This window comes from Elephantulus edwardii, unplaced genomic scaffold (assembly GCF_000299155.1).
Source record: "Elephantulus edwardii isolate Elephantulus edwardi_28Jun2011 unplaced genomic scaffold, EleEdw1.0 scaffold00324, whole genome shotgun sequence".
NCBI classification, from domain to species: domain Eukaryota; kingdom Metazoa; phylum Chordata; class Mammalia; order Macroscelidea; family Macroscelididae; genus Elephantulus; species Elephantulus edwardii.
Window position 1 is genome coordinate 936,530 of NW_006400074.1, and position 15,357 is coordinate 951,886.

The window sequence follows — 15,357 nt, forward strand, 5'->3', positions numbered from 1 at the left end:
GGAGGGGAAGGCCCTCTATGAGGTGGATTGTTTCAGTGACTGGGATAATCGGGATGGGAGTGTCAGAGACAGTGCAATTGGCACAGGACAGAGCAGAATTTAGGGGTGTTGTACATAGGGTCGCTATGAGTCACAAGCAACTTGACAGCACATAACAAACAACAACATCTGGATACATTGACTAGGATATATGTTGTTGTTGAGTGCCATAGATTTGGAACCGACCAATTGCTGACTACAGCGTATTTTCAGAGGCAGCAAATCTCACGGGAGGAGATTGCCCATCCTTTACCCATAAGCAGCTGGTGGATTTGAACTGTGTGACTTTCGGATTGCAGCACAGCTTCTTTCCACTAGGCCACCAGAGGTCACTTAGCTAGATACAGAATATATGTATTCTAAAATGCTAACCCCAGAAATACAGGAATATAGGGATAAGACTTAATTGTAGTAGTGGATCAACAGAGTATGTTGAAAAGCAAAAAATACATAAGCCTCCAATGAAACACAAACAGGAATGGTCTTTCACAGAGCATACTGGTGGCATTAGAAATAGAAATTAGAAATATAAAATGGAAATGGGAAATGCTACTCAGTTTCTCCATCTAAAAAAAATGAATGAATGGAATCCCAAAATCTCTGTAGATGTTCATTGAAATGAAAAATAAACAACCTAAATTTAAAATAATAATAATAATAATAATAATAAAATTTAAAAAAAAAACAACACAAAACACAACCCATTGGAGGCTCTGCTTCTGATGCAACAGCAGTGAGGTTCTTTTTGAGTTAATGCTGCTTTACTCCCTTGTTACTTTTTGTACTGTTGTGCTTGGCCTGCATGCTCTTGGTATGGATGCTAATTATTTAATATTGCACTTTAAAAAAAAAAACAGAACACTTTTGAGTAATTCAATCCAACTTGTTTCCTTTATTATTTAGTATTACTAAGTTTTTCTTGTAAGTAGGCCAGTAAGTTAGTTACAGACTGTTTCTCAAAAAGATCACTTTGGGCCCCCACCGCGGGTCCCAGCATCACGGTGGCAGGTGGAGAGGTAGTGCCAGAGCAACCTAGCTTCATGAAGGCTCTGTGCGTGCTGCAGCCCACAGGCACCCAGACCGAGCCCTCCCTGCCGCCAACATGCCCAAGAGGAAGGTCATCTTGGCCGAAGGTGCGGTGAAGAGGAGCCCAAGAGGAGATCAGTGAAGCTATCAGCTAAGCTGCCTGCAGAAGTGGAAATGAAGCCCAGAAAGGCAGCAGGAAAGGAGAAGTTTTCTGACAAAAAGGTGCAAACATAAGGGAAAAAGGGAGCAAAGGGAAAACAGACTGAAGTGCCTAACCAAGAAACTGAAACTGAAGAAGATTCACCTGCAGAAAATGGAGAAACTAAAAATGAAGAGAGTCTAGCCTCTGATGAAGCAGGAGAAAAAGAAGCCAAGTCTGATTTTGTCTACCATGTCTATCAGTGGTACCTGTATCTCCTTTCGTGTATAATCCAGAGGAATATTTTTTATCAACTATTTTGTAAATGCAAGTTTTTTAGTAGCTCTAGAAACATTTTTAAGAAGGAAATACCACTTCATCCCATTTTTTAAGTGTAAATGCTTTTTTTTTTTTTTTTAAGAGGTGAGATCATTTTCTGGGTGTTTATTTTTTTGATACAACCAGAAAATGTGGGATATTAAAATTGTGGGAGGGCTTTATATGTCAGTGTGACATTCCATGGGGAAAGGGGACAGTTTTTATATCCCATAATACATGGTATACTTAATTACAGTTTGGAGTCATGGTCATCCATTTATTACTTGAACATTTTAAATTAAGTCTATTTTCCATGTTTTTTAGATACATAAACTAGAACATTGTTTAGTAAAATTTCTTCTTAAACATAACGACTCTCTCTTCATGACTTTCTCTTTGTGAGAATCATGTGGATTCTGTCACATCTTTGGTCTTGGTAGTCCAGTTTTCCTAATAACTTTGTTATGTCCTGTGAACGGTTGAAAATTTGAATGTGTAGTGTGTGTGATGGTAAATTGTGAATTAGTGGGACTTAATGATGTTACAGTTTATCAAAGATATTGGTACTTATTTTCTTCTTTATGAAAACTTGCCTCCAAATTTAAAGCTGGAAGGTCACTGGAATTTAGAAAAGAATTATAACTACATGGCTTTTTAGATTTTTGGTACGTGCATTAAGAATTGTGTACAGGTTATTCATAATGTCTCTGCACTGGCCCTTAAAACAACCAATAAAATGTAAATCATGAAAAAATTAAAACAAAATCATTTTTGCCTGAAACAGTAAAGATGGACTTGTATTGGTATTTTAAGTTACCTAGTTTTATTTAAATATCCTATTAGTTAAAATTTTAGGAAATTAATTCTTAATAATAGGTATATTTTCCTTATTCTAATACCATTTTCTCCCTAAATTCTTACTCTCTACTGGTTCTTAAAATCTTTTAATATTGTCTTCAGTATAAATGATGAACTTTGATTTAGTGAGGAAGAGCTTGAAAAGAAAATTATATTATTTTGACTTATTATATAAAAGAACAGTATTTATAAATAAGGTTAGTTTTTTAATAGGTGGTTATTTTGCATTTCTGTAATGCAATTTTTTATTATACAATATAACAATATCTTTATCTCTAGAAAAAAGCAGAAGAAGCTCATAAGATTTTTGAAGGTCTTGGCCCAAAAGTTGAACTGGTAAGAAATTTCTCATTTCTTCTCCAATACATTTTTGCAAAAGTTTTTCCTAGTGATAGGATGCAATATGATCCAATTGTGTTGAAAAGAATATTTCTGGGCATCAACTTTTGTGATAAAAGTTAAAGTAATAATACATTCTGAACATAATTAGCTTTGACTAAGAAGCCCTTTAATCAATCATTCTGGTAGAAGAGTTATTACTAAGATGATGAAATTGCTTGGTTGTCCTTTTCCTTTGAAATTAAGAACCTGAATAAATGTACTATTGTGATATAAATGGTTTGCAGACTTTGTTACAGGAGTGGTGTCATTAGGAGATGGGCTGAGCAGAGGAACCTCCAAGTCTGCAGGGCTGGGGAGGCATGTTATTTATTGTGCAGACCTTATAGTACTTTACATGAAAATAGAAAAAGTTTATTTCTTCATAGGCATATGTATAGCATTTAATACATGAATATTTGCTTTCTTTTATAGCCACTATATAACCAGCCATCAGATACCAAGGTTTATCATGAAAACATCAAGACGTAAGTATTTATCTTCTTTGGAGTTCTTCTGTTAACACCACATATTCTATAAAGAGATCATGTTTATGTTATCCACTGACATATTACTATAATATAGTGTAGGTATGTTTTAGATTTGTTTAATTTGCTGTCATTTTACTATTTGTTATTTTCTTCTGGCTTCTTGGGGGTTGGGAGCTTTGAGTTTCCGAGGCCAAAAAGTGAAATAAATTGTTACATAAAACTAGCTGGTTTTATAATCTGCTAGTAAAAAAAAAAAAAAAAAAAAGTGGATACTTAACATTGAAATGGCTTACCTTGAGGCTTGAATTTTTTGCCTCCTGTTTTGTCTTTTTTTCAGTGGAGTACCTGCAAGGCGCATGATGAAGTAAGATAATGAAGCTTTTTCATTTAAGACTAGTGATGACACCGTCCCCCACCAAGCCACATCTGCCATTGCAAAGTAGAAGTGCCACGGATCATTTTATCATTATTCAAAATCCTATTCTAGGGAAATCCCTTCTATGACTCTTGCTAATGACGGTATTTGTAGACCCTTCTGCCATTTAATGTCCTGGTGCCTTGGAAGTGCTCATTCACCTCACGTGGGTGAGGAAGCAACTCCAGAATGTAGTTGGCTTAGCCTTGCTCATCCTCATACCAGGCCTTCATGGATGCAGAGTTTGGGAGAAGAAAATAAGTGACAAGGAAACCTAATTTCTTGATTTGATTTAAAAGAAGAAACTAGATAGTTTTGTTTTTGTTGTTGTTGTTATACTTTAAGAGAATATTAGCAGACTTGTTTTAGTTTGTGACAAAAATGTGATATTTCTACTTTTTATATTTTATTAAGTATACCAAAACATTTATTAGTATAGTTACTAATGAGCACATTACTATTTATATATATATAAATTTTCATTTCAAAATTTCTTAATGAAAGTCTGTGCAATAGTTGACTACTTTGCAAACTGGTGGCAAATAAAATTTGCATGGTAGTGTGCATGAAATACATTACAGTTTGAATAATTTTAACTTTTGTTAAGTGAACAGTTTGTAATAAAACTCGTAGACTTAATAGTTCTGTGAGAATGGTTTTGGCAACCCGTGGAAGTAGGGTAAAGAAAACTCAAAATTTACCTCATTTTAGAATTGTTTTGTTCTTTGAATATTTTTGTAAGGAGAATATCAGATAAAAAGCTTACTACATTTAATGATGTTTTTTCTTTTAACAAAGCTTCAGTTATGTTTGTGGTCTGTCCCTGTTACTATGTATCAGCTAGAGAACAGCTGTGTCTTTGATTTATTTTATGTAATCTGTTGCCTACTGTAATACTCAGTAGTACTCTGTGGCTGACTTCCTCATTTAAAGTCTTAGGAAACAATTTAAAATTATATTTATTGATTGTTACTTGATTGGAGTAGAACATAGTTACTATTAGAGTGAATTAGATTTATAGTAATATTCTCATACATTGCCTCACAATTTAGCTGCATGCCTCTATAACAGTCATTCAGTGACTATTTTTTGATCACCTTCATTTGCTTTATATGAAATATCAAGCATACCTTTTAATAATTCTTTTCATCTCTTGGATACTTTTCCATATAGCTAGCTCCTGTTTGTCCATTCTTACTTAAGAGGAGCCAGTGCCACTCTTAGTCCAGAGTGGCAAATAATAAAAAAAAAATCTACTTGCCTTGACTTTATGTTTATATTTGAATAATCAGCTTGAAATCCTTTCTGGAAGTAGGTGGGATATAACTATATTTGAACCTGCATGTCATTGTTTTTGAAGGTTTCATGTTTCAGTTTTAATAAGTGAAACTGTTATATATTAAGATGTAAGAGAAGTCTTCCTGTCTTGTCACATTACCCTCCATTACTCCTTAGAGTGGATTGTGTCATTTCTATGACTGAAGAAAGTCTTCTGTTTAAAGCAGAAGTCACCTCTCTAAATATGGTGGTGGTATACATTCTCCTCATAAAAGGGAGGTCAACACTTTACCTGAGGTAGGGAGGTAACTTTAAAAGTTTTTCTTTTTTTTCTGCCTCCCCTCCTTTAAGAGTATTCAAAGATACTTGCATTACCAGAGTTCTTAAGAAGAAGCCGTAACTGTGTAATATAATTTAAAATTATATTTGTCTTGTACCTAGATATAATAATTGAACTATTTATTTGTATAAAGCTTTTTGCTGTATAACTGGAGGAATTTTAGTCAGTGCTAATTACTTTAAAAGTCTTATTTTGCAGGGTGAAATATTAGGATTAACCTTGATTACATCATAAACCTTAAGTGTTCTTTGCTTATTCCCAGTATTTCTGGAAAACAAAAATAATGCATAATTAAAATGTATTTTTTCTTAATGTCATACAACCATATTTTTCTCTTCTAGAAACCAGGTGATGAGGAAAAAACTCATTTTATTTTTTAAAAGAAGAAATCATGCAAGAAAACAAAGGGTGAGGTCCTATCCTTGTTAAATGAAATTTGTACAACTTTCCCACTCATGCTCAGATAGGTGGTCACTTTCCTGTTATTAGTAAGAATGGTTCTTGATTGTGTTTAAGAAGAAAGCTCGTTTAAAAGTAACTATAACGTGAATGTGTATCTCATTTCAGCATTTTTATATCATTAACTCACATATTATTATCAGATTAATTTCATTTGGTCATTTATGTGTAGAATTTTCATCTGGCCAAAATAAAATGGTGAGTAGGCTTAAAAAATGAAAGATGAATAGTATAGTATATTTGCACTCTTAACACTCGAACAAATATAGGTACGATGTAGGCTTGTCAACCAGACAGGACTCTTCTTTCTTGGTAGAAGTGGGTCACATAGAGGTCAGCTTTTTAAATTCAGATATTGAAAAAATACTTAATATGACAAGTTTCATCATTATAGTCTTCATGGAAATAAATTTATAACAAATATAATGTCAGTATTCATATTTTCATAATATGCTAATACTTTACAGAATAACTTGGTTCATTTGAATTTAGTTTTTAGTAAAGAAATGAAACTCTTTAAATTTGCCTCAAAAAATGAACTCTGTACCTTGTATTTAATGAATAACCTGACATTTTAATGAATCATAGAGCCCAAGAGTCAGTAACTTGTACTTGGTGTAAAACGTCTAAAGTTTTAACTTTCCAGTATCGTCCTTCCAACGCTATCTTAAATTATTGGTTTTGAAATGTTTTGCCCAGACCATACAAAGATCATGTAAGAAATACTGTCTCTTAATACCAACACAGAGAAGCAGACACTGTTTTTCTACATCAGATAACAGTTCATATCTTATAAAGTTAATATGCTTACTAATCTGCTTAATTGGTATTTATTGACTACTTATCTGTGTGATGTATCATTTTACAAAAGTGAGCAAGATAGCTGTAAGATTCTTATGCTTAGGGAGCCTAAAGTCTGAGAGCAGTCAAGTCAGCAAGCATTGACAAACAGCCTGCTAATACTGTGATAAGAGAGCCAGATGCCTGGGAGCGCATGCAAGAGGGACACCTAATGCGAACAGAATGGGAAGAGAAGCTTTACATGAAAAGTACACTGGAGACTTGAACCAGCGGAAGGAGCACCATGAGTGGAGGTCCAGGAGTCAATGGGGGTGTGGCAGGTTCATAGGTATTTGGAAGTATGGTAAGAAATGAGGCTGGTGATGAGCCAGAGGCAAGTTGGACACATACTTACAGATCACGTAGGAGACTATGGGTTAGATGCCAAGTATATCTTTTCAATCTTTAAGTTGAAGGTATATTTTCTCCAGTTTGTTCAGGTTTGTATGTTAAGAATTTGTATTTGTCCACAATGTTAAAGGTATAAAATAATATTTGGTGGGGGGAGGTGTTCTTTAACCTAAGGAGCTCTGCTGGCATAGTGTACAACGTCTTGGGCTACTAAATGAAAAGTTGACAATTTGAATTTTCTAGCTACTTTACAGTAGAAAATGGGCAGCCAAGGCTCCTCCCATCACGATTTATAGCTTAGGAACCCAGCAAATTCCCACTGTGATTCAGAATAAGCTTTTTGTCAGTGAGCTCTTGATTTGTTGGGGTTTTGTTTGGTTGGTTGGTTTTAATATACATGAAGGATAATGTTGATCTGGACTGAGAAAATGATAACAATAAAGGTCTTGAAAAAGTGAAGTGTATAAAAGAGAAAAGACCTCTGATGGTTCAGTGGTTAAGCATTTGGCAGCTTTCTGAAGGACAGGCAGTTTGAACTCATCACCTGCTCTGTGGACTAAAGATGAGGCAGTCTGCTTCCGTACGAACCCACTGCCATGGAGATGAACGTGACAGGAGCAACCCTGTAGGACAGAGCAGAACTATCCTGGGTTTGGGCTTCCCTTCATATTTATGGAAGCAGACCGCCATATCTTTCTCCTGTGGAGCACTTGGTGGGTTTGAATTGCACAACTTTCATTTAGCAACCAAACACTTTATCCAGGGTGCTACCATTACACTTTCTGTGAAGATTAAAGCCTGAGAAACTCCAGTGGGTGGTTCCACTCTGTCTTACAGGTCTTGGTGAGTCAGAATTGATTTGACTGTAAGAAGTTTGGTGTTAGTTTTGTTTTTGTACAAAAGACATGTAACATTTAAAAGAGTGATTAATGAAAGGAAAAAAAGAGACTATGAAGAAGCAGATGTGTAAAGGACTGAGTACTGTAGAAGGAAGAGCACTTTAAGAAGAACTAGTGCTTTTTCCTTTAAAAACACTTAAAGATAAGTTATAGATGCTTCTTGTTATTAGCTCAACCTTATAAAATTACATGGAGAAGTCAGTACTCTGTTGAAGTGGCCAGTGGGAGCAGGTTGTTGTGTGAGGTCTTGCATAGCTTTCTCTTTGTCAGGTCAGATGTATATGCAGTTTTATAAAGAAGTTTTCTGTTTTTAAAATGAGATACTTATTTCCTTAAAAGGCTTGATTGCTGGTTTCATTGAATTTCTTTTAGTGATAAAATATATTTAGTTTCTGCCTTTTCCATACTGTAAAAAAAGTCTATAAGAATATTTGTAATAGTAAAAATACTGCAAGCAACCAAAACTTTAAAAAATAGGAATAGTTAATGTGTGTTATATTTTTTTTGATAGATTGGAAGGGTAACAATAAAATATTAAGCAGTTGGGATTGTTAACATTTTTAGATTTGTTTTTAATGTTCTGCTGTTTGTTTTTTACATAATATGAAATCATATATTGTTCCAAAAATGGTGATTAATCCTGGTCATTTATTAATATTAGCTCCATAAACAGTATAAAAATAAATTTCAGTGAACCATATATACTGATCTTTACATTAACTCACCCATCCAAAAGGTTGTCCATATCTTGGTGTTAATACAGCAAACAGCTCCTTTTCTCTTTCAGCTCAAGGACATCTTTTTCTCTCATTGTGTTATAGACCAAATCCACTCTAAAGTTAGCCTTAAGATGTAACATTTATCTTGAAGTTTTAGGTTTTTTTCAGAACCACATTTTAGTTTATTTTAATTATCATTAATTTGCTACGGGTATTTAATAGGAACAAAAAATCTGCCAGCGTTATGATCAGCTCATGGAAGCATGGGAGAAAAAAGTGGACAGAATAGAAAATAATCCTCGGAGGAAAGCTAAAGAAAGCAAAACAAGGGAATACTATGAAAAGCAGTTTCCAGAAATCCGAAAACAGAGAGAACAGCAAGAGAGATTTCAGCGGTAAGTATTGGGCCCATCTGCCTATAACTTTTTTTCCAAATCACACTTGTGTTCTTTCAGTAAATGTAACATCAGAATTTGAATTATTAAGGAAGTTCTGATTGTAAAACTTGATCAGATTTAAAAGATTTAAAGATTTCTTTTAAAAAATTTTATTCTTTTTTGTGTGTGTACCATCAAATTGGATCTGACTTTTACACGAAGAGATTGCCCCTCTTTCTCCAGCCGAGGATCTTGTGGAATTGCAGTTCAGCTTCTTGCCACTAGGCCACCAGAGCTCCCTAAGATTTTTTAAAATTTTAAAGAGTGAATTAAATATTTTTTAAAATTTTTAGTGTTGCTTTTAAATCCACGTGAACTTTTAAAAATTATTGTTTTTTAAAAAATACTCATACCTTCACAAGTCACAGTAATAATATGATTGAAAAAATACTTTAGTCCTTCATTATCCACTAAACAAACAGTATTAAATTGATGCTTGATTGATTAAGAAATTCCTTGATTGAGATAATTTCTCATTTTTTTTACCTTTAGGTAACAATATTTTGCAAAGATTTCATAAGCTCTAGTTTTTCCTTTAATGTTTCATTTCAGAGTCATATAAGCATCTTTAATCACAAGTTTTTATGAGGTCTGATGGTATTTTTCCTTTCCTAAAATAGTCTGCTGTATTTTTCTAAATCTGCTCTCCTATTTTCTGGAAGGCAGATAAAAGACTACTCTTTGAAATGTAAATCTAATCAGTAACTTTTTTTTTTAATATAATAGGTTTACCATTTTAATTCAGCCATTTTTGGTTTCTCTTTTAGAATTTCTCCTCTTAACTGGTGTTTGTTTTTTTTTTAAAGCCTATTCTTAAGAGTCATCTGTAGTTAAGTTTATTGATATCTCTTACTATAAAGGTCATTAAGTTCATTTATAATTCCCTGTCATATTTAGTGTTGGACAGAGGGGAGCTGGTCTTTCAGCCACCATTGCTAGAAGTGAACATGAGATTTCTGAAATTATTGATGGGCTCTCTGAGCAAGAGGTAAGAAAATGAATTTATTTAAGTCAAGTTAATGCTTTAATTAACCAGGCATTTTAATTTGTACCCAATAAACTAAGGTTTGACTTGTATGTAAATGAAAAAAGAAGATTAAGTATTGGAGTTTGGACTATTCCAAACAATTGCAAGATTTTTTTAACAAGGCAGTGATATGATTGTATTGACATTTTACAAATATTATTTTCGTTTTAGTAGGCTAAAAAAGTGGTAAAGAGACTGTTTTAGTGGCCCTTATTATCGAGTCAAAACAGCAGTGTTGTTATTAGGTGCCATCAAGTCAACTATGATTTCTGAGGACAGCAGATTAAAACTGTTGTCCTATTCTGCCCCATCCTCACAAATTTTGCCGTGTTCAAGGCCATTGTTGTAGGCATTGTGTTAATCCATCTCATTGAGGATCTTTTGTTGACTCTCCTCTTTCCTCATCATAACATATTTTTTCAAGGACTAAAGTGCTCAAAGTATGTGTGACTGATTTTCACCATCTTTATCTCTAAAGGGGAACTCTGTATTTCTTCCAAGACAGATTTTTTTTTTCTTTTTACAGTCTGTGCTATATGTAAATACTCTTCATCAGCATCACAATGAAAAGGCATCATTTCTTCCATGGTCTTTTTTTAATTCATTGTTTAGTTTTCAGATACGTAGGAAGTAATTGAAAATATCATAACTTTGGGTCAGGCAGATTTCAGTCTTTCAACTTACATCCTTCTTCTGTATTACTTTGGAGAAGACTTTGAAAGCATATTTGCTCATTGCCACATGTATTTTGCTTTCTTAGCTGTTGCTACTGTGGGTTTTGTTGTTTGTTATTGAGTTAGAACTGATTCATTGCTGATTGTGCAGTGGATTTTCAGAGGCTGTAAATCACACAGGAGTTGATTGCCCATCTTTCTCCTGCAGAGTGCTGGTGGTTTCAAATGGTATACCTTTGCATGGGCAGCTCAATTTCTCACCATTAGGCTATCAGAGCTCCTTTGGGTGTTGATGGTGGATCCAAATAAAATGAAATCACTAACAACTTTAATCTTTTCTGTTTATCATGATGCTATTTGTCTAGTTCTGAGAATTTTTGTTGTGTTCTTGTTGAAGTGTAGTATGTATTGAAGGCTGTAGTCTTTTATCTTCTTCAGAAGGTCCTCTTTACTTTCCAAAAGCAAGATTCTGTTATCTGCATATATAACCTAAATTATCAAGGAGTCTTGTCCAGTTCTATGCCACATTGTTCTTCATTTGGTTTACCTTCTTGAGTGATTTGCTTAGTATGAAGATTTAAAAAGGTACGGAGAAAGGATACAACTCTGATGCACAACTTGCTGCTTTAAAACCATCTACTATCCCTGTGGTTTTAGCTCAAGTTGGAGTTTTTTTTCAGTAGTTTTTTAGCACCGTCTAGTCTCCAGGTACTTTATCTGCAGACATACGGTTTTGGAGATCATCAACAGCTGTAGAACTAGGATAAGAGAAAGAGTGTGCTTCCCACATTGGGTGGCAAGCCTTGAAGACGACTGGACCCTGGTGATTGTGGTGGTGAGACTATGACATTGCTGTGGAAAAACTGTGGCGAAGTGTAACAAGAGGAACCCTGAGATAAAGGTCACAGTTAAAGGATTTTTCTGGTCATGCTTTTGATGATGGAAGGAGAAACTGAGCCAAACCTTGCTGGATGATTGCGGAAACAAGAGGCTTCATGAATTAGTGTTGCTGAACTGAAACCAAGGCTTCTTTTAATTAAGGAATCATGATTTGATGTTAATCGGTTTGCGACTGCTGAACTAAACCTGGATTTGCATTGAATGATATTATTGGCTTCCTCTGTTTTCATCTCTTTCCCTAATAAACCCCATTCTTGGTATCACAACTATCTGAGTAAAGTCTGTTAGTCAACAATGAATATTTAATTTCTTGCTGCTGATGGGGCTGTAGAGGTACCATGGAAGTGGGCTATAGGCTCTTTATCTGCTTTTTGTTTTGTGGTGGTGAAGAGCTGTGCTATTTTCACTTCCTCTAGCCCTTTCAAAGAGATGCTCCTGGCCCTGTGCCTCCATGTCCCATTTTCTTTCCTTTCAGAATCCTCTTGTTCTGTTTGAATGACTACTGCTTGGTCTGTGTAAGAATTTTTACATGAGCATAATTAAGTATTCTGGAATTAATATTATTGTCATTCCCTTTCATTTCAATAAATTTCTGTTTGTCTTAATGAAGACATTGGCACAAAATAAGGCTTTAGCAATTGATGGAATATCAGTTGAGGTGTATCAACAAACGGAAACAGCCCTGGACATGCTCACTAGTTTATGCCTAGAAATTTAGAAGACAGCTATTTGGCCAGCTGATTGGAAGAGATCCATATTTGTTCCTATTCCAAGTAGTGATGATAGGTGGAGAAATGATCAGACAATTTCAGCGTTATAATATGCAAGTAAAAATATGCAGCAGATGATAAAAAGTGACAGAGAACTGCCAGATATTCGAGCTGGATTCAAAAGAGGCTATAAAACGAGGGATACATCATTGCTGATGTCAGCTCCTGGCTGAACCAGAGACTATCAGAAAGATGTTTACTTGTACTTTATTAACTATGCAAAAGACATTTGAATGTGTGGATTATAATAAAGTATGCATGACATTGAGAAGAAAATAACAGTAGTGGGAAAGTATACAGATGCATAGATGGTAGAATAACCAGGACAAGATGGATAAAATTTAGAGTGAAGAAGAGGTGGAATGAGAAATGACTCTACTATAATGGAAGACTGAGCTGGTGTGCATGTGCTAAGCCAGAGATGGACCATGCATTTTACATATGGCATTTCCTTCATATGGACATTGTGTACAGGTGGGAGCTTCAAACTATGTTCTTTATGGATCAAATGAGTCTGGGGGAGAGGTATGAGCTAGGGGTATTTAGGTATCAGTTCTTTGAAAGTGCAAGTGAATTTATGGGAATTAAAAGTAAATACAAAGGGATCCATATGTGCCACAGTGCAATTATGCTAATTCTTAAGGTGAAGAGCCTTTCCTAGAAAGTAGAATTCTTTTATTATTCAGGAATTTTCTTGCTTGTATCAAGAGTACAGTTAATCAGATTATCAAATAGAATTAATTAATTGTCTATAAAAATTATAAAGTTGAAGAATATTTTGTATATGCTCAACTAAAATATTTTCATTCTTATGGAAGTTTCCTTTTTTACTTTTTCTAAGTAAGGCAAATCACATTTATAATTATTAGTCACACTTTATAATTATTTTTATTGTATGTTTTTTCTTTAATGATTATTTACCTATTAGCAAAAGTGTCATCTAGAATTTCCAAGGGGAGCTCTCAGGCTGTAGCCCTGGTGGTGTGTTTCCTAGAGAACTGTGTGGCTAACCCCAGACTATGCTGCTGGCAGTTTTAACCAAGCAGCTGCTCCATGAAAGAACGATGATCAATTTACAGTCTCAAAAACCTTTTGGAAGTTAGCTATGAGTTGGTTCCAACTTGATAGCAATGAGTTTGAGGGTTTTTTTAATATATTAGTTAAAATTGTTAATCCCTAATATTTTGTTTTGTTAATCATGTTCAAAGAACTTAAAATTGATCCAGTAGCCACCTATTGTCTGTTAAGTTTTCCTAGTTTAATTTTATAGCTTCAGGATTTTTTTTTAAAGAAACCCATCATCTCTAAATGCTGAGAATCACAACTTTAAAAACTTGGTCATGGGACAGCGGCAGCACCAGATCCAAGATGGCAGCCAACAGGAGGCTGATGAAGGAGCTTGAAGAAATCCGCAAATGTGGGATGAAAAACTTCTGTAACATCCAGGTTGATGAAGCTAATTTATTGACCTGGCAGAGGCTTACTGTTCCTGATAACCCTCCATACGATAAGGGGGCCTTTATAATCAAAATCAACTTTCCAGCAGAGTACCCATTCAAACCACCGAAGATCACTTTCAAAACTAAGATCTACCACCCGAACATTGATGAAAAGGGTCAGGTCTGTCTCCCAGTAATTAGTGCTGAAAACTGGAAGCCAGCCACCAAGACTGACCAAATGATCCAGGCCCTCATAGCACTGGTGAACGACCCCCAGCCTGAACACCCTCTCTGGACTGACGTAGCCGAAGAACACTCTAAGGACCGTAAAAAATTCTGTAGGAACGCTGAGGAGTTTACAAAGAAATATGGGGAAAAGCGACCAGTGGACTAAAATCTGCAGAGATTGACCCAGAGAGTGTGAGCAGAGACCCCAGCAGTGTATTCAGACCCCCGCAAAGCAGGACTCTGTGGAGAATTGACCGTGCAACCACCTGGCCTCCACTTGTGACAGTTACTAACTTTCTACAGTTTTCTTAATCAAAAGTGATCTAGGTAACCTGTAAAGAAAGGATTAAAAATGTAAGATGTTCTTAAAAACAACAACAACAAAAAAAAGAAGGTCATGAATCCGTTCTCTTTTCTCCCCTCCTAATTCATGACTCTTCTTAATCTGGGTGGGTTTGGGTTTTTTGGGGTTTTTTTTCTTTCTGTGATTTTGCTTTTGGTGGATTAATTACACATTGGCTTTTTGGAGGAGGCAAATGATTGAGGGGTGGTTGCTGCTTAAAATTTCTGCCCTTATTAAATATTTTATATGAATTGTCTTATTCTTTTCAAAAGCTCTGTGAAGTTGATGTTTAAATTTGTTTTTATTTTACAAAGGAAGCATCTTAGGTAAAGATAAAGGTTAAGTAATTTGCTCAATTGGTAGCATCAGGATGGATGGCGAAGAGATTGAGATTGTTTACAGCTTCAGTTTGCTCGGCTCCACGGTCAACACTCTTGGCACCAGCAGCCAGGAAATCAAAAAACATATTGCGATGGGAAAGTCTGCAGTTAGGGACCTCTCTAAAGTACTCAAGAGCAACAGTGTCTCTCTGGAAACTAAGGTGCGCCTGATACAGGCCATGGTCTTTGCAATCACTTATGCATCAGAGAGTTGGACAATGACTAGGGCGGATAGAAGGAGAATTGATGCGTTTGAGCTGTGGTGCTCGAGAAGAGTATTGAATGTACCATGGACTGCCAAGAAAACAAACGGATTCATCTTGGAGAGGGTTAAACCAGGCTGCTCCTTGGAGGCAAAGATTCTGGGGCTTTGTCTGACATACTTTGGACATGTTTTAAGGAGAGACATGCTTGGTAGGGTGGAGGGACAGCGCAGGAGGGGAAGACCCTCTATGAGGTGGATTGATTCAGTGACTGGGGTAATCGGGATGGGTGTGTCAGAGGCAATGCAATTGGCACAGGATAGAGCAGGGTTTAGGGCTGTTGTACATAGGGTCGCTATGCGTCACAAACTACTCGACGGCACATAACAAAAACAATTTGCTCAAA

At 35.4% G+C, this 15,357-nt stretch overlaps 1 protein-coding gene and 1 pseudogene across 2 annotated transcripts; both read left to right on the top strand.

Moving 5' to 3' along the window:
* The first annotated feature begins 1,141 nt into the window (after nucleotides 1–1,141).
* Nucleotides 1,142–1,686, top strand: LOC102859674 (annotated as a pseudogene).
* A 12,039-nt stretch (nucleotides 1,687–13,725) lies between these two features.
* LOC102855074 (ubiquitin-conjugating enzyme E2 L3-like) lies at nucleotides 13,726–14,385 on the top strand. Of its 2 annotated transcripts, XM_006901388.1 has the most exons (2): nucleotides 13,727–13,753; nucleotides 13,850–14,191. In XM_006901388.1, exons 1-2 carry the CDS (start codon nucleotides 13,727–13,729, stop codon nucleotides 14,189–14,191), a joined length of 369 nt encoding a protein of 122 aa, XP_006901450.1. The 2 variants fall into 2 exon arrangements, with proteins under 2 accessions (XP_006901449.1, XP_006901450.1); XM_006901387.1 differs by having other exon boundaries at nucleotides 13,726–14,385.
* The last annotated feature ends 972 nt before the right edge of the window (nucleotides 14,386–15,357 follow it).

Bases quoted from the DNA above. Each gene is read 5' to 3' on its own strand.
- LOC102855074 (XM_006901387.1), top strand. From the start codon at position 13,727: ATGGCAGCCAACAGGAGGCTGATGAAGGAGCTTGAAGAAATCCGCAAA.